The 25,767-nt window shown below is 52.6% G+C and overlaps 2 protein-coding genes and 1 long non-coding RNA gene across 3 annotated transcripts; 2 read left to right on the top strand and 1 right to left on the bottom strand.

The window, feature by feature from the left end:
• Positions 1-342: 342 nt before the first annotated feature.
• On the bottom strand, positions 343-3,348 carry TLNRD1 (talin rod domain containing 1). Its single transcript, XM_012751988.3, has one exon. The coding sequence runs from the start codon at positions 2,169-2,171 to the stop codon at positions 1,083-1,085; it is 1,089 nt and encodes a 362-aa protein (XP_012607442.1). The 5' UTR covers positions 2,172-3,348; the 3' UTR covers positions 343-1,082.
• Positions 3,349-3,417: 69 nt separating this feature from the next.
• Positions 3,418-5,941, top strand: LOC142871891 (uncharacterized). Its single transcript, XR_012920065.1, has 2 exons — positions 3,418-4,034; positions 5,526-5,941. It is a non-coding gene; the product is annotated as an uncharacterized LOC142871891 (long non-coding RNA).
• Positions 5,942-11,943: 6,002 nt separating this feature from the next.
• Positions 11,944-22,991, top strand: MESD (mesoderm development LRP chaperone). Its single transcript, XM_020289090.2, has 3 exons — positions 11,944-12,199; positions 20,217-20,449; positions 22,327-22,991. Exons 1-3 carry the CDS (start codon positions 11,996-11,998, stop codon positions 22,583-22,585), a joined length of 696 nt encoding a protein of 231 aa, XP_020144679.2. The 5' UTR covers positions 11,944-11,995; the 3' UTR covers positions 22,586-22,991.
• The last annotated feature ends 2,776 nt before the right edge of the window (positions 22,992-25,767 follow it).

Raw genomic sequence — 25,767 nt, 5'->3', positions numbered from 1 at the left:
ACTCCTGTCCTCTGCGAAGGAAAGATGAGTCGCCACAAAGGAAGCTACATGACTGTCCAAGAGAAACCAGAGGTAGGACAAAACCCCCCACTTACAGCTCATCCCAAGCTCTGTGCATAATCCAATAACGTTTGTGTCATCTGCTTTTAAAAATAGAATGTCATACACAGTCCTCTTTTCTTGCGACACTAGGCCACTCAAAGGAGTAATTCTTGGGGGAAAAGCAGGAAGGGCTGGGAATGGGGACCCACCTCCCTAAGACTGAAGGGCCTCTCCATAGACCCCTTCCATACATGCAGCATGCAAAATCACAATTATTGAAAAAACAATTGCAATAAGCCATCTGAGAAACATAACATTTTAATAGATGAAATAAATACTCCAGTACATGCAAGGTAAAAACTTGACGTTGGGGGAGGGAAAAAAAAAACCGCTCTATAGTGTAAATTAAAAAATAAAACACACGCTCACAGTAGCTTCCCCCCAATTGCAAATCACATGGCAACGTCATACTCTTCCCACACCAAGGATACTCCTAATTCAACACAGTCGCTTAAAAAAAAAAAAAATAACGACATACAAAAAAAAGGTAGCTACATCCATGTCTAAGGAGTGAAAACTGAGGTAACCTTTCTTTTCATTAAAAGAAGACAGAAACAAAACCAAAAAAAGAAATGAACCCATGACCTCCTTCCTGCCTAATTGATAATAAAATTTAGTTGAGAAATTCGGGAAGATGGGCTGGGGTCGGGGCGGGAGTCACACCACAGCCAGCAGATGACACACCTTCCACCTCCCAGTCCCGGCTGGCTGCGGGGCTGGCGGCCACCTGGGCCCTCGGGCGCGTCACCTGTCACCTGTGCGCTCAGCCCCGCGTCACCCGTGCGCTCAGCCCCGCGTCACCTGTGCGCTCAGCCCCGCGTCACCCGTGCGCACAGCCCTGTCTCCCCAGGCCTCCTCTGGAGCGTGCACGCCGGGCGGGCGGAGGCGCGGGCTTCACCTGTGAGCTCTTTGGTATAAACGGAGAGGGGCGGAGAGAGAGGGACTTCCCTTGGCCTGCGTGGAGAGAGGGGCTCGGGGCGCTAATTCACAGAATTGGAATTCACTGGCGGTAAAGTCCGGGGCGAAGACCTCTCCCGTAAAGCCTGAGATAGCAGGGTGCAGCCCTCGGACACGGCGCAGGCCGAGCTCCGCAGCCGCTCCCTGTGGTCCGACGTCCTGGCGCCCCCGTCGGGGTGCTGCGCCAGGTCCCTGAGGCACTGGGTCAGGAGCACGCAGGCCGACACCACGCTCATGGCGCCGCCCAGGATGGCCGTCTGCGCCGCCTTGCCCTCGGCGCTCACGGCGGCCGCGCGGCCCAGGAACTGCGGCTCGGTGGCGAAGCCCACGAGCGCGCCCACCGCCTGCACCAGCGGCCCGCTGAAGAGCGCGCAGCGGCCGCGCGCCAGCTCGCTGGGCGCCGCCTTCACCTCGCGCACGCAGGCCAGCAGCGCCGACGCGCTCGTGCTCATGCACTTGACGCCCAGCTTGAACTGCTCGCGCGAGAAGCGGTCCCGCGACCGGTCGCTGGCCAGGGCGCACGCGTCCGTCAGGAACTTGAGGTTGCGCGACAGGCCCTGCGACACCTCCAGCAGCAGCTGCGGCGTCAGGTCGGCCAGCGGCGTGGCGCGCAGCACGGCGCAGCCCTGTTCCACCTCGTGCCGGCAGCGAGTCACGCGGTAGCGGTCCACCAGGCCCGGCTGCGCGGGCTGCGCGCCCGGCGTGGCCACGGCCGCCAGGTAGGCCGCGTGCGCCGAGCACTCGGTCAGCGACACCACCAGGTCGCCCAGCTCCGCCAGGCTGTCCCCCGCCTCCCCGAAGCGGCCCATGTTGAGCTGGCTCTGCACGTCGTGCGTGAGGATGGAGAGCCCCTTGGTGCGCGCGATGATGGTGTCCCGGCACTGCTCGAAGGACTCGGCGCCCGCGCCCGCGGCGGCGGCGCCCTCGAAGAGCACGGGCCTCGCCTCGCTGGACAGCAGCAGCAGGTCGGCCACCAGCTGCATCTTGGCCTTGCAGTGGTCGCACACGGACACCAGCCTCTTCCGCGGCTGCGAGCCGGCCCCGCCGACGGCGCTCGCAGGAGCCGGAGAAGCCGCCTCGCCAGTGGGCTTCCCCGCGCTGCCGCTAGCCATCGCGCCCGGGGGGCACTGGCATGCCGCTGGGGAGCCCGCTACCACCACCGCCGCCCCGGCGGCCGTCGCGACTGTGCTGGCCCGGGACGCGGTGCCTTCCCCGCACCATCATGCCATCCACCGCCGCGGGCAGAGGGCGCTGGGCTGCGGCGGGGCGTCGGCCCGCGGGCCAGGGGGCGCGGGAGACCCTTCGGGGCGCGGGCAGCGGCTTCGGCGTCGGGCCTGCTGGCGGGCTGGCCGGAACCATGAACCGGGGCAGGGCGAACTCACGGTCCTTGCTCCTCGTCGCCGCGCCGCCAGGAAAGTCCCTTGCGCTGGGCCGCCGCCGCCTTTCTGGGCATGACCCGGCGCGGCCGCCGGAGCGGAGGGCGGGGCGGGTGGCTGGGAGTTGTCCTTCCTTCCTTCCTTCCTTTGAAACCGAAATCCCTTCCTCGGGCGCTGCGCGGCGGCCGGCTGTCCTGCAGGAGCCGCTGGGGGCCACCTCCGGCCCGCGGCGCACGTGGGCTTCAGGCGGCGCGACCCCGCGACGGCGGCCCGGGCTGGCTGTGCGGGACGCGCGGCCGCCCCGCGCGCATCTCCCGCCGCCCGCTCTCGGGACGCGGCGCCGGCGGCAGGGCCGAGGGTGTGGCCGGCGCTGTCGCGGCCGCGCAGTCGGAGTCGGGCGGGAGGCTGCGCTGATTGCGCACAGCGGCCGCCCCGCTCGCGCTGTCGCCCGCCCACCGCGCCCGGGCGTGCCCGGCACGAAGAGCCCGTTCCCGCCTCTCGGGCTCACAGGGCGCAGCCGGGGCCCGCGGCCGCACGCCCTCCCGGGCCGCGCGCCCGGCGGCCGGCCGCTGGCTGTGGGCGCGAGTCCATCCCCGTCGCCTGCGCGTCGCGGGCCCGCAGCGGCTGAGCTCCCCCGCGGCCCCGCGCGCCCCGCATCGGACCCCGCGCGTCCCCGGCGCGCTCAGAAGGTCCCCGCGGCGCTGCGGCGGCCGGCCCGGGCCCCGCGCCCTGCCATGTCCGGCAGCGCCAACTTCCGAGCGCGGGCACCGAGAGGAAGGGCGGGGCGGCAGCCGGGAGCGCCGCTTCCTCCGCGCGCGGTGCCCTCTTCCCTCTTCCCGTCCGCCGCGCCCGGCGCCGCCGCCGCCGGAGCCTATGGAAGCCTTTTGTGTGGCGTCACCGCCTCTCGTTTAAATCCCGCTTCCTCCTCTCGCCCTTCCTCCGCCCCCTGCGCCGCTCCCGGATGCTTGCGCGATGCGCTGCTCCTCCCCCGGGAAGCGGCTGCGAGGGCGCCGCCGCCCAGCGCGCCCCGGGCCGCGGCCCGGCCTCCCCGCCGCCCCTGGCCGCGCCGGGACTGGGCCAGGCAGGCCCGCCCGGGCCGGGGCTCCGCGCGCACCGAGGGGCCCGGGCGCAGCCCGCGCTGGCCTTGCGTAAGCTTGCGGCAGGGCCGGGGGCTCCCCGCCTCCTCCCCGCGAGGGAGCAAGTCCGAAAGGTGACCCGCCCTCCGGGCCGAAGGAGGAGGACACTCGGTGCTATCCCCGGTGACTTGCGGGGGGCCTGTCCTCGGGCGCAGGACTTGGACCGGTCTTCCACGCGCGCCCCCTGCCCTTTGTTGTGCCTGGTCCTCCTGGCCGCGGGTTGCTGCGGGCGGCCGGCGACACGGACACAGGACAGGAGTCCTGCACGCGGGGCCCGGGTGGGGCCAGGTGGGGGCCGCTCCCTCCCTGGAAACGTGCCTTGTGTGGTCAGCGCGGGCCCGAGCCGGGTCCCGGGTCACTCTTGCCCCGCCAGGGAGGAGCCGTGACCTCCTGCAAGTTCTGTCTCCCCAGCACCCCGCTTTCCCTTCTGGAAATCGGGCAGCGTGCACCGGCTGCGTGATTCGTAAGTGGTCGCTGTTAGAATTACTGTGCGCTTTGACCACAGTTTGCCCTCTCCTCGCTCTACCTCGTTTACATACGGAGTAACAGCGAATAGGCTTGCTAGGAGAGGCGCCTTTGGAGCAAACATTCCAGTTTGCAGATGGGAAACTGCCGGGCGGGAAGATGCAGATGGCTGGGCACCGAGGTCCCTCCACCCCCACCCCCTCCTTCTTCAGGAAGTGGCTGGAACACCTGGGCGTCCTCCCAGCAGAATGCCAGGTCTTGGTCTTGAAACAGGCCCTCCAGGCAGGTGCCCAGCCCCACACAAGCTGAAGGCTCAGCCACGCGGCTGTCCCTCTGCTCCTCCCTAGGACCCCAAGTCACCTTTTTCGAGCCAGTTATAATCGTTGCTTATAACCAGGACGAATTGCAATTTATCGTCCAAACCCAAACAGCTCTGAGAGTGAGCTGTGAGACATGCTATTCGTAAATTAAGCAGGAACGACAGGTACAAACCTGAGTGGATGGTCACCTTGCTTATAACGGAAAGTGTCCTTAGATATCTTCTGGAATCTGGATGAACCCACTTAAAAAAATTTTGCAAGCAGAGGTCAATACAACTGACAACTTTGGAAACAGGCAGTCATTCTGTAGGGTTATTCCCTTTATTCTTCTACAAGGAAGAACAGGCGGCCGGGCCAGGCGTGGCGGCTCACGCCTGTCATCCTAGCACTCTGGGAGGCCGAGTGGATTGCTTGAGGTCAGGAGTTTGAAAGCAGCCTGAGCAAGAGGGAGACCCCCATCTCTACTATAAATAGAAAGAAATTAATTGGCCAACTAATATATATAGAAAAAATTGTCTGGGCATGGTGGTGCATACCTGTAGTCCCAGCTACTCGGGAGGCTGAGGCAGGAGGATCACTTGAGCCAGGAGTTGGAGGTTGCTGTGAGCGAGGCTGATGCCACGGCACTCACTCTAGCCTGGGCAACAGAGTGAGACTCTGTCTCAAAAAAAAAAAGGGGAGAACAGGCTTCTTCCACGGTGGCTAGGGATTGCACCTTGGTCTTTCTTAGCTCCAAAGACTTACTACAAGGGGGAAGTCAAACCTTTCTGCTATGCCCAGTTTATTCAGGAAACTGCTCTGGGATTGGGATTTTTATCCAGAGGCATTTGGGGCCCCTGGAGTTGTATTTTCCTTTCTTCTGTGTGTGCAGTTTGTTTTGTTATTGCTGGAAACCCAGCCCGACAATGAGCTGTGTCACCCACAGACTGCCGCGCTCTATGCAGTGAGGTTTGGTTTAGCTTTAAACATTGGTAGGATTTGCTGCTACCTGCAGTGGACTCGAAAAAAAAAAAAAGTAAAAAGTAAAAAAAATTGGTAGGATTGTTTTCTTGGCCTTCTCTGCTTTGTTTTCCAGAGAGGTCAGCTCCCTGAACTGACCCTGCCAGGTGCTACCTCCGACTACCAGTAGATTGACCCTGACTTTCTGCGGTTGTTCATTCACTCCGCAGACTCCGCCGGGCGCCAAAGCCTCATAGTAACCTGAGGCCTCCAGTCTTGACCGTTACCGTCCAGGGCGGGCGACAGGGTCACAAGCAAGGAACCCCAGTTTCAGCGCTGGTGCGGTAAAGAAGTTACAGCAGAGACTGTGTGGCCGGCCAAACGCTTTAGCTGCAGGCAGGCGGGGCCCTGTGATTTGTCCTCACCAGCGAAAGGTGAGCGGTGGTGACCTGTGTTACTACTGCCAGGCCCCACCGTGAAAAGCCAACCTGGGATTCTCTGCCCTTTCTCTCACCCCGCTGGAAATACCTGTGGTGGGAGACTCCGGGGTTTGTGGAGCGGGTAAGCCCAGGTGACTGTGTCCTTCCTGACCTGTATTGGATGTGTAACAGTTGCACAAAATAAACGTTTGTTGTGTTCAGCCATTGATATTTGAGGGTCATTTGCTGCACGGTAGCATATTTTAGTCTAATTTGATTAGTAGAGGAGGGCTTGTTTGTGTCTGGCCCTAGAGTCACTGGAGTTTTTTTTTCTTTAGAAAACTCCACCTATTACCTGTTCTGACCCTCTTTTAAAATTAAAATAAACGTGAACCCAAGTCTTTCACAACATGTTCGCTGTGGTCTAACCCCCCAAATTCACACGCTGAGACTTAAGTCGCCAGTGGGACGGTATTAAGAGGCGGGGCCTTTAGTAGGTGGTTAAACCGTGAGGGTGGAGCTTTCATCCATGGGGTTAGTGACCTTATAAAAGCGGGCTGAGGGGACGGTTCACCTCTCCCTTTTGTCCTTGGGTCATGTGAGGACGCAGCAACAAGGTGTCACCTATAAGAAGTGGACCCTCACCAGGCCCAGAGTCTGTGGGCACCCGGGTCTTGGACTTCCCAGCCTCCAGAACTGTAAGCCATAGATTCCTATTGTTTATAAATTACCCTGTCTGCAGTATTTTGTTACAGTGCACAAATGGACTAAAATAATATTTTTTGCTGAAATGGACGTTGGGCAAGAGAAGAACACTGAAAACCTGTGGACTGAGGATGGGCTGGGGGGGAAGGTAAACGGAGCGGGCAGGAGGGAGGGTGCCGGGCCCCTGCAGCGGGCATGCTCGGGGCTGGCCCAGGGCCCGTGCAGAGCAGGCATTTGGTAAGTGAGCAAGATGCAGAGAGAACTGAGCTAGGACTTGGGCAGGTAAAGGTGGAACCAACAGAGCTGGGGCAGGCAGGATCGGGGAAACTTACTCTCCCCCTTTTGCCTGTTTTAGAAGGCACAGGGAACAGTGTGGGCACTCAGATTTGTTTTTGTTTTTTAAATCGTGGTAAAATGAAATGTACCATCTTAACCACTTTTAAGTATACAGCTCAGTGGTGTTAAGTATATTGTTGTGCAACCGTCACCACCATGTAGCTCTGGAAATTTGTCATCTCCCCAACTGAAGCTCTGTCCCTGTTAACAACAACCCCCATCCCCGCACCCCAGCCTAGCAACCACGGGTCTCTGTGGATCTGACTGCTGGAGGGACCTCATATAAATGGGGTCATACAGTATTTATCCTTTTGCGTCTGGCTCATTTCACTTAGCATAATGTGTCTAAGGTTGTAGCGTGTCAGAATTTCCTTTTTTTTTTTTTTTTTTTATTAGCTAGACAGGGTCTCACTCTGTCCCCCAGGCTCGAGTGTAATAGAATTTCCTTACTTTTTTTTTTTTTTTTTTGAAACAGGGTCTCACTCTGTGGTCTGGGCTAGAGTGCCGTGGAGTCAGCCTAGCTCACAGCAACTTCACACTCCTGGGCTCAAGCGATCCTCCTGCCTCAGCCTCCCGAGTAGCTGGGACTACAGGCATGCGCCACCATACCTGGATAATATTTTCTAACTTTAGTTGTTTGGCTAATTTCTTTCTATTTATAGTAGAGACGGGGTCTGGCTCTTGCTCAGGCTGGTCTCGAACTCCTGAGCTCAAGCGATCCTCCCACCTCGGCCTCCCAGAGTGTTAGGATTACAGGCGTGAGCCACGGTGCCGGGCCTTGAACTTCCTTACTTTTTAAGGCTGAGTAATATTCCATCTTAAGCACTCTGATTTTTTTTTAAGAGATGAGGTCTCACTGCTGATCTTGAACTCCTGACCTCAATTGATTCTGCCGCCTACCAAAGTGCTGGGATTACAGGCATGAGCCACCTGCCCGGCCCCACTCTGGGTTTCCATACCAACTTTTACATGGCACCTTAGACTTTATGGGCCAACACCAAGCTGTGTTTTGTGTACAGTGCCACCTGGTGGTCAACATTCTTTGGCCTAATGTACCTTCCCTATGGATCAATGTCTCTCTGGGGTTTTTTTTTTTTTTGTGCACACAAATTTTGTGAGCATCTGCGTGTTTGTGTGGCTTTCCCATTTAAAACACAACTGATATATGTTAGATGTGGAGGAAAATAGAACATATAGAGAAAAGGTTAAAATAATTTGAAACCTCACTGCTTAGAGATAGCCATTATATGCATATTTGCAGCTATTTTCCTACTCATAAATATACATATCTATATGATTTCAATGCCATTTTATCATTTAATAATATAAAGTGAACATCTTTAGTAGCAACAAATATACATGTATGATAGCTCATCATATGCAGTGATTGCATTGTTTGGATGGTGTGAGTGGACTATATCTTGCAATCTGTAACCGTAGATTTTACAGTCTGCTATTTTTTGAGACACTTGGGTGGTTCCTGTCTTCCGTCTTATGGAGAGTGTTAGGTAGGATTGTTATAAGGGGCAGGTGAAGAAATATGTGAAACATTTGGACACGTGCCTGCCACATCCTAAGTGCTCAGTATTATCATCATTTCTATTATTTTCATTGTCTGTTTCCTCAGAGTCAGTACTTGGGAGTAGGATTGCTAATCAGATTGTGCACATTATGGAGGGGTTTGATATATTTCACCTAATTTTCATGCAGAAAAACTCTACCTCCCGGAAGCGACTGAGAAGGCCTATTTCTTCAGCCTTGCCAAGAAAAAATATAGTGTCTTTATTTTTATCCAAGACCAATCGATAGGTGAACAATGATACCTTGTTTCAATTTGCATTTTTTGATACCTAGTGAGATTCTGGTTTTTTTTTGTCATAGATGAATTAGCCATTTATATTGTATTTATTCTATTTATATCTATTCTATATTTATACTTGTTTGTAGCCAGTCCCATTTTTCGCTGAGGTGTTCATCTTTTTCTTTCTGATTTGTAAGCTATTTTTGTATATACCATGTTGCCATTGTTCTCCCAATTTATTGTTTGCCTTTTAGCTTTTTTTTTCATGGTGTTTGGCAAACACAAGTTTTAACTGCTATGTTTAAGTCTATGAGTCCTGCTCTCGTGTGCACAGATAATGGGCATGATGCCCAGGAACAGACACCTGTCCCAGGCTGGGCCAATCACATTCTCTACTGAAAATGTGAAATTGCAATCAAAAGGCAACCAATTAGTTGCAACACAAAGTTAACAACTAAAGCAAATGATTCATGTCTTTCTTTGTAATTAAAAATTTTAAAGAGTGTAAATTTAGAGGCATATAAAACCCAGAAAGTATGCAGCACCTCTGTTCTTGCATTAGACTAAAAAGCAGCAAAAGTGAAACATGGTGAATAGTCATTGGGCCCCCATTCCTACCTCAGCTATGCCCCCGACCCCTCCTCCTGCACCGTGCCACGGTTTAGTCATTAAAGGGTTCGTGTTTGGCGTAACAGGGACTCCCCTTCAGGTCACAGGTCTCAGTTCTGATTAACTGATAATTGTGCTATTCCAGTTTTTCACCATCTTGAGTATCGCCCCTGCCCGATTCCAAATAGTGCTAGAGAGTCTTGCCTTACTCTCCTCTCTCGTGGGGTGATACATGCCAGGAGCTCAGGTTAGGACACTAATTGATCTGAGGTTAAATGTTACCATATACAGTGGCTGGATCACTCAGCAGTGGGGTCAGTAGTAACCCCAGGGGGAAGAGAGGCCAGGGGCTTCATTCAGGCTGTGACCACACAGTGTCTCTCGCTTCTTTCCTGTCCTCTCCAGCCCTGCACCGCACCGCACCGCCTCAGAGCCAGTTCAGTCTCCCGTCCCACCTCACTGCCCCTGGCTCCAGACTCTTTTCAGTCCATTTTCTGTGTGGCTCCCAGTTTCACTAGCCTGAGAGCCTGACTGATGAGCCCAGTGGTGCTACGAGGAAGAAAGGCACCAGGGAAGACTGGACCTCGTCGTCCAGCACACCTGGGCTCACATCCGTGTCTTGCTGCCGCACTGGCCATGTGGCTCAGGCCAGTGATGTAATTCCAAACCGAGAGTTTCCTCTTATTTAAAATAGGGATATTGGCTGGGCGTGGTGGCTGACGCCTGTAATCCTAGCACTCTGGGAAGCTGAGGCGGGCGGATTGCTCAAGGTCAGGAGTTCAAAACCAGCCTGAGCGAGCCCCCATCTCTACTAAAAATAGGAAGAAATTAATTGACCAACTAAGAATATATATACAAAAAATTAGTGGGGCATGGTAGCACAAGCCTGTAGTCCCAGCTACTCGGGAGGCTGAGGCAGGAGGATCGCTTAAGCCCAGGAGTTTGAGGTTGCTGTGAGCTAGGCTGATGCCACTCACTCTGGCCTGGGCAACAAAGTGAGACTGTGTCTCAAACAAAAATAAAATAAAATAAAATAAAATAGGGATATTATCATCCCTTCAGGCCCTGACCTCCCATAATCTGCATGAAGTTTATTGTGCACTTATCTCCTCTGCTAGTCCAAAAGCAGGAATTCTGTTATATTAATCTGTCAGTGCCTCACCTGGATCTTGATTAACAGTAGGTCCTTAGTAAATAAATTCCTCCAGAGTGAAGTTCCAAATACCAAAATAAGTGTCAAATATCAAAATGTTGAAACTGCAATCGATCCAGATGTTTTCACATCAGTGGATTATATGCTAAATTGATTTCCTGCTTAGATGAAAGTCAGTAGCCCTGGAATTCTTTACACAGTCCCAACAATTTCCGTAAAACTCTTAATGACTTTTATAAATCTATAACTAGTTACTGTGGCCAAGAACCCCAGCACTTTTGCCCCTTAACTTGGAAGCTGGCAAATGAGTTACCAGGGCGACCCCTCCCAACAGAGCACATGATCAGCCACAGCTGTGCATGTTTTTTAGTATGACTGCACCAGGACAGGGCTCCAAGCCACTGGGTGGAGCAGTGTGCTCCGGGGAGAAAGCTTATGACATTTCCCCTATGATTTCAGGGGAAGGAAAAAAAAAAAAAAAACCTTTATGAGTTGTTTCTGTTCAATGTCAATAGGAAATGTCATAGCATAGGGTGTTTACGTAGAGATGCATGCACGAATGTGTGGACTATCAACTGCCACTACGGTGGGAGAGAATTTAAACTGCATTCGTCCTAAGAGTGAAGGAAGGCAGACGTTGCTCGACAGTTGCTTACTCAACCCCCACTTTGTTTTCCCTTGATAGCAGAATCCCAATTTTATTTGAGGTGACAGTGTACACAGCTAGGAGACAAGCTCTCAGCCAGCGAGACGTAAACAGAAGTACTGTGTGCAACGTTTAAGTAGGCTGCTTAAAAGAAGTCGACTCCCTTTGAACGGTGTGCTGTTTGGCCGGCCTTCCTCTGGGCGATGTCATCTCGATGGCTGGAGCTGCAGTGGCCATCCTGGAACTTAAGATGACCTTGAGGGTGGAAGCCACAGGCCGGTAAACGGAAGGGGGTGAGAGGGAGGCCGGGCGCAGAGGCCGAGGAGCCGCCGCGTGGTCTCGCGGCCATCGCGCGTCCTGGGACCTCAGAGAAACGAGCCAGCGCGACGACGCGCCCTCGGGAAGGGGCGCTGGAGCCCGGCGTCGGCGGGACCAAACGCCCACGCCGTTCCCGAGAAGCGGACCACGTGACTTAAAAACTCGCGTTCTGGCGACGCCGGCGGTACCGAGAGCCGGTCGAAGCGAATTCCGAGCCCGACCCGTCCCGGACCTTCGGGAACGCCGCGGCCCGCAGAGGCAGCCGCGGGCCCGAGTGGGCGTCGCCGGGGCCCGGGCCGCGCCGCTCCCGCCCCGGGGCAGTTCCCAGGCGACAAGCAGGTCTCGCGGGAGCTGCTGGCCGCCCCTGCAGGGCCCGGCGGTGCCCGGGACCCGGCCAGAGCGTTCCGGAGACGGGAACTGGGACGGACCCAGCCCGGGCGGACCGCGGGGCGGGACCAAGGGGGCGGGGGGCGGGGCTTCCGGAGGTGGGAGGCCTACGAGAATGAGACGGGGCGGGGCCCGGTAGGCCGGCAAGGGCCGAGGGGCGGGGCCACGGGAGCCTGCGCCGGTGGGGTGGGGCCGGGAGGCCGGCGAGGGGCGGGGCTGTGCGCCCGCGGGGGCGGAGTCGGGGCGTTCACGGGGGCGGAGCCTGGAGGGCGGCTAGGGCCGAGGGGGCGGGCCTGGGGCGCGTGCGCGGCGGGCACCCGGCGAAGATGGCGGCCTCCGGCTGGGCGCGCGCGGCGCTGCTGCTGCTCTGCGCCTCCGACCTGCTGCTGCTGCTGTCGCCACGCGAGGCCTGCGCGGCCGAGGGCCCGGCCGGGACGCCTGGCGAGGCTGGCCCCCCGCCCCGGAAGAAGAAGAAGGACATTCGCGACTACAATGACGCGGACATGGCGCGGCTTCTGGAACAGTGGGAGGTCCGCGCGCGCCCGGGCTCTGCTCTGTTCCCGACCCGGCTCTCGCAGACCCTGCCCGTCCCGTCCCCTCTGACCCCTAACCTCGCTGCCCCCCACGTCCTTACTGACCCCTCACGCCCCGCCGACCCTCCGTGTCCCCTCTGACCCCTCACGCCCCGCCGACCCTCCGTGTCTCCTCTGATCCCTCACGCCCCGCCGACCCTCCGTGTCCCCTCTGACCCCTCGCGCCCCGCCGACCCCCCGTGTTCCCTCTGACCCCTCACGCCCCGCCGACCCTCCGTGTCTCCTCTGATCCCTCACGCCCCGCCGACCCTCCGTGTCCCCTCTGACCCCTCACGCCCCGCCGACCCTCCGTGTCTCCTCTGATCCCTCACGCCCCGCCGACCCTCCGTGTCCCCTCTGACCCCTCACGCCCCGCCGACCCTCCGTGTCCCCTCTGACCCCTCACGCCCCGCCGACCCTCCGTGTCCCCTCTGACCCCTCACGCCCCGCCGACCCTCCGTGTCCCCTCACGCCCCGCCGACCCTCCGTGTCCCCTCTGACCCCTCACGCCCCGCCGACCCTCCGTGTCCCCTCTGACCCCTCACGCCCCGCCGACCCTCCGTGTCCCCTCTGACCCCTCGCGCCCCGCCGACCCCCCGTGTTCCCTCTGACCCCTCACGCCCCGCCGACCCTCCGTGTCTCCTCTGATCCCTCACGCCCCGCCGACCCTCCGTGTCCCCTCTGACCCCTCACGCCCCGCCGACCCTCCGTGTCTCCTCTGATCCCTCACGCCCCGCCGACCCTCCGTGTCCCCTCTGACCCCTCACGCCCCGCCGACCCTCCGTGTCCCCTCTGACCCCTCACGCCCCGCCGACCCTCCGTGTCCCCTCTGACCCCTCACGCCCCGCCGACCCTCCGTGTCCCCTCGCCGACCCTCCGTGTCCCCTCTGACCCCTCACGCCCCGCCGACCCTCCGTGTCCCCTCTGACCCCTCACGCCCCGCCGACCCTCCGTGTCCCCTCTGACCCCTCACGCCCCGCCGACACTCGCCTCAGCCCTCGTCCCAGTGTCTTCTTCCACCTGCCACCGCCCCGCGGGCCACTCCTGTCACGGGCAGCACCTCGGCCCGCTGTCCCCAGGGCCCGGGCCCGGGTCGCCGAGCCCTGCGGGCGGGGAGACCTTCCCGCCCCCCAAGAGCGCTTGCCCCGCTCCCCTGTGCCCTGGGCGGGTTGCGGGACTGTCATCCTTCCAGAGGGTTGTCTCAGCTCTGATGGTCCTCTTGTCTTCCCAGTCAGGAGAATTCCAGACTGACCGTTTTTGTGTGTGTCCCTGCTGGGAATTGTGTAGCTTTGTGGGAGGATTTATTTTCTTGGGAGGGGAGTAGGTGCTGAGGCTAGGGCTAAGATGGAACTCACACTTATCCTTTAAGGAGCAGTGACGCGAGAGCGAGTTTTCTGGTTTGTGACTTGGATGCTGTAGAGTGGGCACCTTCAGGGAGTGTGTAATCAGCTTTTAAGGGAAAGTTCACTGGATCTAAAGCATGTTGCTGCCTTTTCCCCTTCCAAACGTGGTTGTAGTGTCCTGGCTGATTTGAACAGTGGTGTAACCTTGGGCAGGTGGCGTCTCCTTTCTGGGCTTCAGTTTCCTTATCTGCAAAATGAGGAGGTTTTACTGCATGAGACCTAAGATTCCTTACAACAGGGATGTTTTGTTGTCTTGTAATTATCTCTGTGTGTTGTGGGGAGGGGTAAAGGCCTCAGGCATGAGTTGAGAATACCATCTGATGCATTTGACTAGAAGAAAGCAGGCTTGTGTTTTCATGTGTTTTATCAGCAGCTGATGGAAAGATTGGGAAGATTTGAATGTGAAGAGGGAACTTGCCCATTCGTTCTCCATCTCTCTTGTAACCTCCCTGTCTCTTTTTGGACTCTAGCAAATAAAGCCCTTTGGTCTGCCAGAGTGAGAACATCATCTTATGAGAAATCCTACCCTGTAAATACTTAGACCCTGAGCTAGTTGAAGAGTGCTGCAGAGATGAACAAGGGCTACATGAGGAACAGTAGATAATTAAAATAACCCTAATACATGGCTGGGTGTGGTGGCATACCTGTAGTCCCAGCTACTCGGGAGGCTGAGGCAGGGGGATCACTTGGGCCCAAGAGTTTGAGGTTGCTGTGAGCTGTGATGACGCCACTGCACTCTACCCAGGGCAAGGGATTGAGACTGTCTCAAAAACAAAAACAACCCGTAATACAAAGTAGAAATTGCTGGGTGCTGTGGGAATCTCCAGGGCTTCAGGAAGGAAACGGCATTTTAGATAGGCCAAGGAAAATGTGGGGCACTGGCACTTTAGGCAGGCTAAGGAAAATGTGGGAGAAGGCACCTCTGAGTGTGAGCTGAGGATGGGGCATGGGCACTGGGCAGAGGTGCACAGAGGTTAACAGCCAGGCCCTGTAGTTACAGTGCCTGGGTTCAAACCACTTAAACTTATGGCTTTGGACTAGCAGAGAACTCTGTGCCTTAGTTTCTTCATCTGCGAAATAGAGGTGTTAGTAGTACCCACCTCAAAGTAGTTACAAGGATTAACTGAGAACATAGACTAGTCCAGCTCAGTAGTCATCAGCTACGCTGAACGATTTGGCTTAGCTGGAACAGACTGTATCTGAAGCAAAGTAGTGATAGGTGAGGGCAGACAGGTCAGTGGGAACCAGGCCCTAAATGCTACGGTGTCGCGCTTTATTTAGAAGGACATATGTTGGCCTGACGAGTATGAGAAGTTGTATTGCCCAAATACTCTATACTGGAATGTTTATAACCTGTCGCAAAACATGCCCACTTGTTTGAGTGCCGTGCCATGTGAAGACTTAAATTTCTATGGCTGAAATCGTAGCACAGATGGCATTTTTTGCTTTTCATGTTTTCATTTGGCAGCTGTTAAGCATCCCCTGGGTTACTGCATTACCTTCATGGCAGAGAAGCTGAAGACCTAGAAAAACACATGATCTCATTTAATCCTTTTACCCCGTCGATAAGGGAGGTACTTATCCCTGTTTTCTGAGTAACATTAAAGCACAGAGAGGTTAAATATCTTGCTCCAGGCCGCACAGCAAGCCAGTTGAGTTTCAGAATTCCGTCACTTGACTTTAGAGCCTGTTCTTTGAACCATTTTACTGCAGTGCCGTGCACATTGGTGATCAGAAGCACAGATGAAAGATAAGGAAGACCCAGATTAATCTAGAAGCCGCCACAGTGGCGTGGAAGGGAGAAACAAGAGACATTTTATGCTCTTGATAGGACTTGGTATTTGGTTGAGTGTGTGGACAGGAGGGTGACAGCATATGCAGTAGAAGGACAGAGTTTGAACCTAGCTTTACGCCTAGCCAGTTGTTTGACACTCGTTTCAGGGATCTGTAAAGCCAGGTGCATCCCAGTTCGCAGGGTGCTGTGCAGCCTAAGTGAGCTAATGTTGCGGTCAGTGCACAGATGCGCGCACCCTTCCCCGGGCGCAGGCATTTTCTGTGGGAGAGCGTCTCCATCTCTGTGGGCGCTTTTCTGTAGCCAGCAGGGGCAATCCCTAAATCCCCCAGGGGCAGTCCCTAAATCCATACCTCCTTCCTTCCCGGCAGTGCGAGAATCGGTCCTTCAGTGGCAAGCTGTACCTCAGATGTGTGGAAGGAAGGCAGGGGCTCTCTCACTGTGTGAGAGCTAATGCTGCGTCCTAGTTGGTGCAGAAAAGTAACCGAAAGTGGTTATTTCACTTTACATTATGCTAACCAGGTGTGATGGGAAGGGCAGATGGGGGAATTTGGAGCCAGAAATGTGGGTTTGCACTTCATTGTTATCTTTTCTAGCATGTGAGTAAATTGAATAAATTACCATTTACCCTGTCTGAGCCTCATCTTCCTCCTATATTAATTGAAGACCAAGTAGGATTGTTCTGAAGGATGGAGATAATGTCTGAGAAGTGTCTGGACCATAGTAGCTACTCAGTAGTAGGTGGTAGTTATTATCAGGGACAATCAGGAAGAAAAGGATTTGCAGAAAGGGGGGCTCAGCTTTGTAGCTGTTGACTTTGACCGACAGTAATGGGGAAGTTAGGCAGCCAGTTGAAAATGCAAGACTGGGCTGGAGGCAGGGCTGGGGCTGCGTCAGCGGAGGGCCTGGCTTGGTGGCCCAGGTTCCAGCCCTGCCTGGGGGTAAGAATTGGATTGTTTTCAGCATAGAGAAAGTGATAAGAACAGATCAAATTACTCAGCAATGCAGTGGGACCGAGAGCAGAACTGAACAGTTACCTACATATAGGGCACTATTTTTTTTCATATGTTAATTAATACATAATAATTGTATGTATTTATGGGGTACAGAGTGGTATTTTGATACGTAAGAATATACAATGTGTAATGATCAATTTAGAATAATTAGCATATCTGTCACCTCATTTATCATTTCTTTGTGTTGAGAACATTCAAAATTCTGTTCTAGCTGTGTGAAAATATATGATAAATTCTTGTCAACTGTAGTCACCCTGCAGTGCTGTAGAGCGCTAGAACTTGCTCCCGCCTCGCTGTGATTCCGTGTCTGTCAGCCATCCTCTCCCGTCCCTCCTGCCCTTCCCAGCCTCCAGCAACCTCAGCTCTGTTCTCCACTTCTGTGAGTACAGCTGTTTGAGGTCCCACGTGTGAGTGAGAACATGTGGCATTTGTCTCTCTGTGCTGGCTTAGTTCACTTAACGTGACGTCCTGCAGGCTCATTAGGGTGCTGTTTTTCAGTTGTTTGGGTTTTTTTTCCTATAACTGAAACACACACAAAGACATGTAAAATGGAAATTAAAGTTTCTTGGAACAGTTTTTACCCATACTGTCTGCACTATACTCATGATTATTTAATTATATTTTCATTAAAAAAGAAATCCTGCTTGTGACCTGCTGAGTTAATTTCGTGATCATTAGTGAAATCATTTGGAAAAACAAAAGATATTGAACCAACTAGAAGCCTTGGAGCGTTTTAACGAGACCATAACAGATGTTATGGAGAAGCGGGACAGAATGCAAACAGAAACTGCTGTGAGTTTGGCGACTAGGAGCTCCTTGGAGCCTCTGGGAGTGTAATTTCCATGGGGTGATCGAGCCCAGATTAGGGGGCCTACTGAGCCAGCAGCGTGACAGCCAGCGTGTGCAGCGCTGGGCACCGCTTGCCGTTAAATCAAGTCCCCAGACAGACAGATCTTAGGCGAGGGATACCATGCCCCACCTTCCCATTGCAGGTGAGGAAAATTATTTTCAGAGGTTAAGTAACTTACCCGAGGCGCTTAGGGGTGGAGCCTGGAGCTGAACCCAGGTCGGTCTGACGGCCCGTGTTCCTGTCTGCAAGTCACTGCCAGCGGCTCTTTCAAAGCAAAATGAGGGAGACACGGGTCAGTTGAGAGGGCGGCAGAGTTGAGAAAGCTGGTATGTGATGTGTGATCACAGTGTTGGAGCCTCGAAGACCTTCAGCCTGCGTTTTGTTCTGTGGATGAGCAGACAGGCCCCGAGGCGTGTGGGACCTTCTCCACAGTCACACAGCTGGCTGTGCGACCCGGCGCGGGGTCCCAGTCCTTAACGCCAGTGTGGCTCCCCTTCCAGCGCCGCTGTAGAATTCTTCTGTTCTCACTTGTTATTGAAAATAGTTTTAGTATATTTCATTGTTATTGGGGGTCTTAAGCCTTGGCCCTTCAGAGGTTTGTCAAGAGGACCAAATGAGTGTGACATAGGGGCTTTTTGTCTCATTTTAGGTTTTGTTTTGTTTTTTTTTGTTAACAGCTTTATTGAGATATAATTCGCATGCCATATACAGTTCACACACTTAAAGTATACATTATAGTGGTTTTTAGTGTATTCGGTGAGTTGAGCTACCATCGTCTCCATCAACTTTAGAATGTTTTTATCACACCAAAAAGAAACCCTAGATCACCCCTCCCCCTTTTTCTCCCATCCCCCCACCCCTAATCTGTCTCAACAGATGTGTCTCTTGACATTTCCTATGCAGCGTCGTAGGATGTGTGTCTTCCGCATCTGCTGTCTTGCACTTAGCACGGTGCTCTCCTGGCTCGCCCGTGTCGTAGCACGCACCGTCAGCACTTCATTTCGTGTTGTTGCTCAAGTTAGCCTTGTGTCTTCCGCATCTGCTGTCTTGCACTTAGCACGGTGCTCTCCTGGCTCGCCCGTGTCGTAGCACGCACCGTCAGCACTTCATTTCGTGTTGTTGCTCAAGTTAGCCTTTCCTCCAGGGAACCTGGTTCCTTCCTTCTAGAACGTGATTCTTGTAAATATTCTTTATCCATCTATGTTTGCTGTTAGTAATTTATTCATTTGTTTATATAATTGTATGGATTCAATGGCTCTTATTTTATTTGGGGGGGATTATAAATCATTACTACTATTTATTTTGATGTTCAGATTATTCCAGATTTAGCCCATGAGAGCTGCTTCAAATTGGCTTCTCTGTCATTTTGACATGTTACATGATTCCTTTTTTCTTTTTTTTTTTTTTCCAAAGACAGGATCTCGCTCTGTCACCCAGGCTGAGTACACTGGTAACAATATTAGCTCACTGCAGCCTTGAACCCTGGGCTCAAGCAATCCTCCTGCCTCAGCCTCCAGAGTAGCTGGGACTTAAGGCACACGCCACCACAACCAGCTAATTTTTTTTATTTTTTAAATTTTTTTGAGGAAACTGGGTCTCTCTATGTTACCCAGGCTGGTCTTGAACTACTGGCCTCAAGTGAACCCTGGGCTCAAGCAATCCTCCTGCCTCAGCCTCCAGAGTAGCTGGGACTTAAGGCACACGCCACCACAACCAGCTAATTTTTTTTATTTTTTAAATTTTTTTGAGGAAACTGGGTCTCTCTATGTTACCCAGGCTGGTCTTGAACTACTGGCCTCAAGTGATCCTCCTGCCTCGCAAAGTGCTGGGATTACAAGGGTGAGCCACCACACCCAGCCTATTCCACGATTCTTTGAGCACGTTCTTATTTTGTGATGCAAGAAGATATTCTGGGCTCATTGTCTATGTTCCTTGTTCTAATTAGCCTTTTTTTCCCCAGGAACCCAGGTTCTTTTAAGTGTTTTATCTCTCTACCTATCTATTAATCTATTAAAAACCACGAGTCTTGTCCTGATGCCTTCAGTTTCAGCTGAATACCACAGGGTACATTCTTCCCCCTTTCTTATTTGTAACTTTCTTCTCAAAAGTGAGCAACCTGGCGCTCATCCTCAAAATATTTACTCCTTGGCTCAAGCCCGGCTGTCACAGAAGGCATGTCAGAGTTGCTAGCTCATGCCACTGCAGAAAGCAGACTGCTAACTAGAGTTGAATGTTTCTGTACAGCGCTTGTTCCTTAGGTGAATGGATACATACCAAATGCACTTTTTTTGGTCTGCCTAGTGAATCATTGAAGCAGATTTTAAGTATACAGTGCAGTGAGTTTTGACAGGTGGATACATCTGTGTAATGCACATCCCTGTCAAAATGTACACTATTTCCAGCACCCCAGAAAAGTTCTTGTGTCCCTTCTCAGTCAGTCCCTCCTCCTAGCCCCCCCATAGGCAGCCACTGTTCTAGTTTCTGTCACCCTAGACTAGTTTTGCCTCTTCTTACCTTAAATAAGTGGAATTGTATGTCTTATTTTGTGGCTGACTTCTGTCACTCAGTACTTTTGAGACTTGTTGCCTGTATCGGTATTTGTTCTTCTGCGTTGCTGTGAAGTGTTTCATCTTGTGGTCATACCACAACGTGGCCATTTCTACATCCCCCCATATTGGGTAGATTCTTTGGTTCCCTGTGTTTGGTAACCTGGAGTGAGGGGTGGTAGGTACTGCCTGAAACTTAGGCTTTGCTCGGAAGTCAAGTAGAGGGGGAAAACCCTTGAGTTTTCCTTTTTCTGTCACGACTTAGGTCAGGTACCTGCACCCGGTATCATGTGCAGACGTTTTTGCCTGTGACAGTTGAGAAGCAAGTTTCTGATGACAAGTTTGCTGCTCTCCCCCCACCCCGATAGAAAGATGATGACATAGAAGAAGGAGACCTTCCAGAGCACAAGAGACGCCCTGCGCCCGTTGACTTCTCAAAGATAGACCCGGGCAAGCCTGAAAGCATATTGCAGATGACCAAGAAAGGGAAGACGCTCATGATGTTTGTCACCGTGTCGGGAAGCCCCACCGAGAAGGAGACGGAGGAGATCACCAGCCTCTGGCAGGGCAGTCTGTTCAATGCCAACTACGACGTCCAGAGGTAAAGCTCCAACTTGGCTGAGGGCGTGGCAGGCCGGGCGCGGCTGTCCTGTGGTTGTGGCAGGCATTGTCCTGGAGCACCTGCCCGGGGCCTGCGCCTTCCCAGCCGTAGCTGCTTTTAATTAATTAATTTTTTATTTTATTTTATTTTATTTTTTTGAGACAGAGTCTCCCTTTGTTGCCCAGGCTAGAGTGAGTGCCATGGCGTCAGCCTAGCTCACAGCAACCTCAAACTCCTGGGCTCAAGCGATCCTCCTGCCTCAGCCTCCTGAGTAGCTGGGGCTACAGGCATGCGCCACCATGCCCGGCTAATTTTTTCTATATATATTAGTTGGCCAATTAATTTCTTTCTATTTATAGTAGAGACGGGGTCTCGCTCATTTATTTATTTAACTTTTTGTCCTTTAAAGAAGAGCATCATTATTGGTCAAAGCCAATAAGTTTGTTTGTTTGTTTGTTTGTTTTTACTTTCTCATTTGATCCTAAACTTTTATTTATCTTTATATCTTTAGCTTTTATTTCATAAATAAAAGGTTGTATAGCATAGCCTTTCAGAGGGACAAATTAGTGGCAGTTTGCTTCCTTCGGAAGTTTCTGCTCAGTGGAGAAGGCTTGTGTGTAGCCCTGTTCACACAGAGTTTGGACCGTACTTTGCACAGACAGCTTATTTAACGTGAAGGGGCCCGGTTTTCACGGCTCAGCATGGTTCTGAGATGCAATGTTAAGGAGTCTGCTTTTTCCCTTCAACAACAGTTTTGAAGTTGAGGGTCTTCAAATATCTTAGTTGAGCAAATATATGTAGATAAGGTCCAAGCCAGCAGAATGCTTTCATTAGCTATTTATTTAACTCACGTTAGTTTTCAGTCTGGGTCCTCGTGAAGGCAAACCTGGGCAAAACCCTGCAGTTAGTTGCCTTGTGAAAGTGTCACTTGTTGATGTTCTTAGTATTACAATTAATGTTGACAATTTAATTCTAAAACTGTTGGTTAAATGAATAGAAGTCAATAACAGATTTTTCATTAAATTAGAAAAGTTCCTTTTGTTTTTGAAGTTTTATTCTATTTCGTAATAAAACACTGTGGCTCCAAGGAAAAGTTGGGGTTTTTTTTTTTTTTTTTTTTTTTTTTTTTCTGGTGTGGCAGGCACTGTGTTAAACAGACACTTAAAGAGAACAAATAAAGGTCTTGGTGGACTGGTTTGGAAGTACAACTCTGGTGTGGTGGGAATGTTATAAATGGGAGGGTGACAGTGTGGTGCAGTCCCTCAGGAACAGAAGACTCGTGCCCGCTGGCCACCCAGTGGTCCACCCTGACCCCGTTCTCTTCCTCTTTGCTCCTTGGGATCTCTCAAGTGTGGACGAGCTGGGCTATTGCTGTCAACCTCTGGGGTTAGGATTTGTGTCTGGTGGCCGAGTGTCGTCTTGAGCCCTTCAAGGGCTTCTTATCACGGCCCACTCTAAGGCAGTGGTTTTCAGCCTTTATCAGCATACGTCTTTCTGCATAAAACTTTAACTGGACACTTCAGAATATAAAACACATATGAACGGAAGCTGCCGCCGCGCCAGCAGCCCCTGTGCTCTTGCTGCAGTATCCTGCAGAGCTTTTCCCAGTGTTCTGTCTTAACATGAGCGTCCGCTTATACCACAGAGGAAGAGCCAGCGTCTGTGTCTGTTTTGATCTGAGCTGGGTGTTTGTTTAATAGTTCAGTCAGTTACGTTTTCAAACATTTTGCATCAGCTATTAGGCCTGGGATAACACAGTGTTTTGTTGTCTTCACGTAGAATGGGAAACGCACTGTTTTTCTTGGTAAGTGCCACAGAACTGCTCTGACCATTAGCCCTTCCTGGCGTATGCTAACTGTGACCGCGTCTCTGTCCAGGTTCATCGTGGGATCAGACCGGGCCATCTTCATGCTGCGTGATGGGAGTTACGCCTGGGAGATCAAGGACTTTTTGGTCAGTCAAGACAGGTGTGCTGATGTCACTCTGGAGGGACAGGTGTACCCTGGCAAAGGAGGAGGAAGCAAAGAGAAAAATAAAACAAAGCAAGACAAGGGCAAAAAGAAGAAGGAAGGCGACCCGAAACCTCGGGCCTCCAAGGCAGACGGTCGGGCCGGGAGCGGACGGGAGGACCTGTGACGGGCAGCGTGGTGCTCTGCAGACGGACACACGGACATGGAGCCCCGCCGGGCTCGGGCGGGGGTGGGCACAGGAAACCACACACCAAATGACATTCTGGTTTCTTCTAGAAATGGTCTGTCCCACTGTCAGTACGAGAATTAGTATTTAAAAGCCTTCAAATAAGAAGACAGGTTTTATAAGTAGTAATGTCAGATACTGACAAATTCATGTTTACTATGGAAACTCCTTACATGGACTGGACCGTGTTGCTTTTTCCCATTGAAACCTGGCGAGTCGTGGGCGCTACTGAGGTTCCATGCCCTTCCTCCGTGCTCTGACTAGGGGCCTGCTGTGCCGTGCTCTTTACTTTCTGTTAACTAAAAGGATAGCAGATGCTAATCAGACAAGTTTTTAAAACTGTTAATTGAGTCAGACTCTTCTGCCACAAACGTTTTCATTGCTATGGCGGTAGGACATGCTCTGGTGGCCCTGCCTCGAGCTCTGATACCTAAATATATATATACAGATATATAACCAGGCAGCCAGGGCGTGTAAATCCACAATCTCTGCAGGCAGAGCAGAACAGAAAATAATATCGCTTGGAAATCCTGAGTAGTTAACTTCGACCTTTTTTGACTTGAATTGCACTCATCAGTTGGAGAGAACTTTTTGTGTGCCTGTCAGGTTTTATGTGGTCGATAAAACCTGTTGTGTTTCCTTATTTAGGAAAGAGAGATTCTGGGGTCGAGGGTTCATAGGTTCCATTCAGTGTGACAGTTTTAGCGTATACAGAGAATCAGCTGTGGCCCTGTGGGGTGTGGCAGACGACCCGATAACCTCATTTATTTCTAAGCATTTCTCTCCGATAAAGTGCCTAAATTTGTGGTGGTTTTTTTACGGTACTAACATGATGTGCTACTATTAATGTCTGATTTTGCTGTTCATGCTCTGAGTAAGAGAACATTTATAGACAGGTATCATTTTTAAGAACTAAAATTCTTTGGAGAAAACTTAATTGTGATTTTAAGAAATTAAAAATAGCACATGTACAGGTTAGAAAATGTCAATTAATGGTGCAAAGTGACAAGCATAGCCCTCCCTGGTGCCGGTACCTTGTCCCAGTGGAAGCTACTATTAACAGTTTGATCCCCACCCTGCCCCCCCAAAAAAGTACACTTACCAGTTTACAGTGACGTGTGTTTTGGCTTCCTGGCATCTGTTCCCTGTGCTGTAGTAGCCACTTGCATTTCCTCTAACAAACCACACCTCAGTGCTCTCAGTGCTGGGGGTGGGATGTTGCCCCGGTGGGCCCCGCCCCCAGCCTCCAGGCCACGCCCACGTCAGGGATGAAGCCTGCAGGATCCTGGCCTCAGGCAGACCCAGTCGCATGTGAGTTTGCTGGAGCCGCGAAGGTGTATCTTGTTCTCATGCGTGGGGGCACCTGAGGCTGCAGCCGGGTGCTGGAGAGGAGCCAACACAAGCGGTGGGGGGCGGGGCGGGCTCTACACCCTGGCGGGGGTACCTGGACCCGGCCATGGCCGAAACAAGCCCTGCCCCAAGTTTTCCTGATTTTGCTTGGGGTAATTTGTTGGGTTGCTGTCATGTGCAGCCCTAATGGTCCAGTTTAGAGCAGCTGTCTCGGTTAGATCATTGTTTCGATCAAACGAAAGGGAGCGAAGTTTTCACACTGCCCGGGTGAAGGCGCCCCGGGTGTCCACCTAGAAGCCTCTCCGTGTCAGACTGCCCACCTTTCCTGGTCATTTCATCAGCTGGCAAAAAGCACAGATCTGTCTCGTTGCTTCCTGTGTGACGTGCCAAGTATTTATTGAGTGTCTGTTATAGACTAGGTGCCAGGGACAGTGTAGGCACAGACCCTGCTATCATGGAACTAATGATTTGGTGGAGTAAGACAAATACCAGTGACATCCAAAGTAAAATGGCAACTGTTAAAAGTGTGAAATTAGTACTGACTGTTAAAAGGTAGGGTGGCTGTTGGCGAAATCTTTTTTTTTTTTGGAGACAGAGTCTCCTGTTGCCCAGTCTAGAGTGCCGTGGCGTCAGCCTAGCTCATAGCAACCTCAGACTCCTGGGCTCAAGCGATCCTCCTGCCTCGGCCTCCCAAGTAGCTGGGACTACATGTGCCACCATGCATGGATAATTTTTTCTATATATTTTTGGTTGTCCAGCTATTTTTAGTAGAGACGGCGTCTGGCTCTTGCTGTGGCTGGTCTCAAACTCCTTACCTCAAGCGATTCTCCCTCCTTGGCCTCCCACAGTGTTAGGATTACAGGTGTGAGCCACCGCTGCCCGTTGGAATCTTATCTCCTTGGGATGACCAGAGGCCTTCCCTGGGGACTGGGGGAGGAAAATAGAGGCAGGCCAGGAAACAGTCCTTGCAGGTGCCCTGTGGCTGGAAGTGGAGAGGGAAGGACTGCAGGGAGGCCACGGAGGAGGCTTGAGAAGTGAGGGGTGTGTGGGGTCTTGCAGAAGTCTGTAACACCCTGAGGGAGTGTAAGCTGCAGTGGTGGGTGTGCAGACAGTCCAGTTGCACGGGAGATGTGAGGGAAGGGGCACCGGTGGGTGTGCACGTGAGCTGGGAGAGTTCTTTCTGGTAGCTGAGGCCGTAACCCATGGTGGGCGTGGTCCTTTAGCAGGGTGGCCGTGGGGTTTGAACTGCTGCAGATGGACACCTGGGTGTTTAGTTTTTTTCCTAGTATATTCAGTGCTGCAGTGAACATGTTTGTACTAAATATTTTGGTCAGCTTTTGTTTATATCTGAAAGGTAAATCCCTAGCAGTGGGATTGTTAGAACAAATAGAATTTAACATTTTGGTGCACATTGCCGGATTGCTTTCCCATGTGGTTTTGTCGGCTTACTCTTGCCAGCAATAAATCTCCTGTGCCTGCCAGCACTGGGCATCACACCTGCCAATTCAATAGATTTATTTATTTTGAGTCAGAGTCTCACTCTGTCACCCAGGCTAGAGTGCCATGGCGTCAGCCTAACTCACAGCAACCTCCTCATTTTTTCTATGTATTTTTAGTTGACCAATTAATTTCTATCTTTTTAGTAAACACGGGGGTCTCACTCTTGCTCAGACTGGTCTCGAACTCCTGACCTTCAGCGATCCTCCTGCCTCGGCTTCCCTGAGTGCTAGGATTACAGGCGTGAGCCACCGCCCTGCCTCAATAGAATTAAA

This window comes from Microcebus murinus, chromosome 7 (assembly GCF_040939455.1).
Source record: "Microcebus murinus isolate Inina chromosome 7, M.murinus_Inina_mat1.0, whole genome shotgun sequence".
Lineage (NCBI taxonomy): Eukaryota > Metazoa > Chordata > Mammalia > Primates > Cheirogaleidae > Microcebus > Microcebus murinus.
Note: the sequence above shows the minus strand (reverse complement) of the source record. Positions and strands in the feature narration are given on the sequence as shown.

What these genes read in the sequence shown, in the direction of transcription:
- TLNRD1 (XM_012751988.3), bottom strand. Translation starts at nt 2,171, where the DNA reads ATGGCTAGCGGCAGCGCGGGGAAGCCCACTGGCGAGGCGGCTTCTCCG.
- MESD (XM_020289090.2), top strand. Translation starts at nt 11,996, where the DNA reads ATGGCGGCCTCCGGCTGGGCGCGCGCGGCGCTGCTGCTGCTCTGCGCC. An exon ending in GGCTTCTGGAACAGTGGGAG is followed by an intron (nt 12,200 to 20,216) that starts GTCCGCGCGCGC and finishes CCACCCCGATAG; the next exon opens with AAAGATGATGACATAGAAGA. An exon ending in GCCAACTACGACGTCCAGAG is followed by an intron (nt 20,450 to 22,326) that starts GTAAAGCTCCAA and finishes GTCTCTGTCCAG; the next exon opens with GTTCATCGTGGGATCAGACC.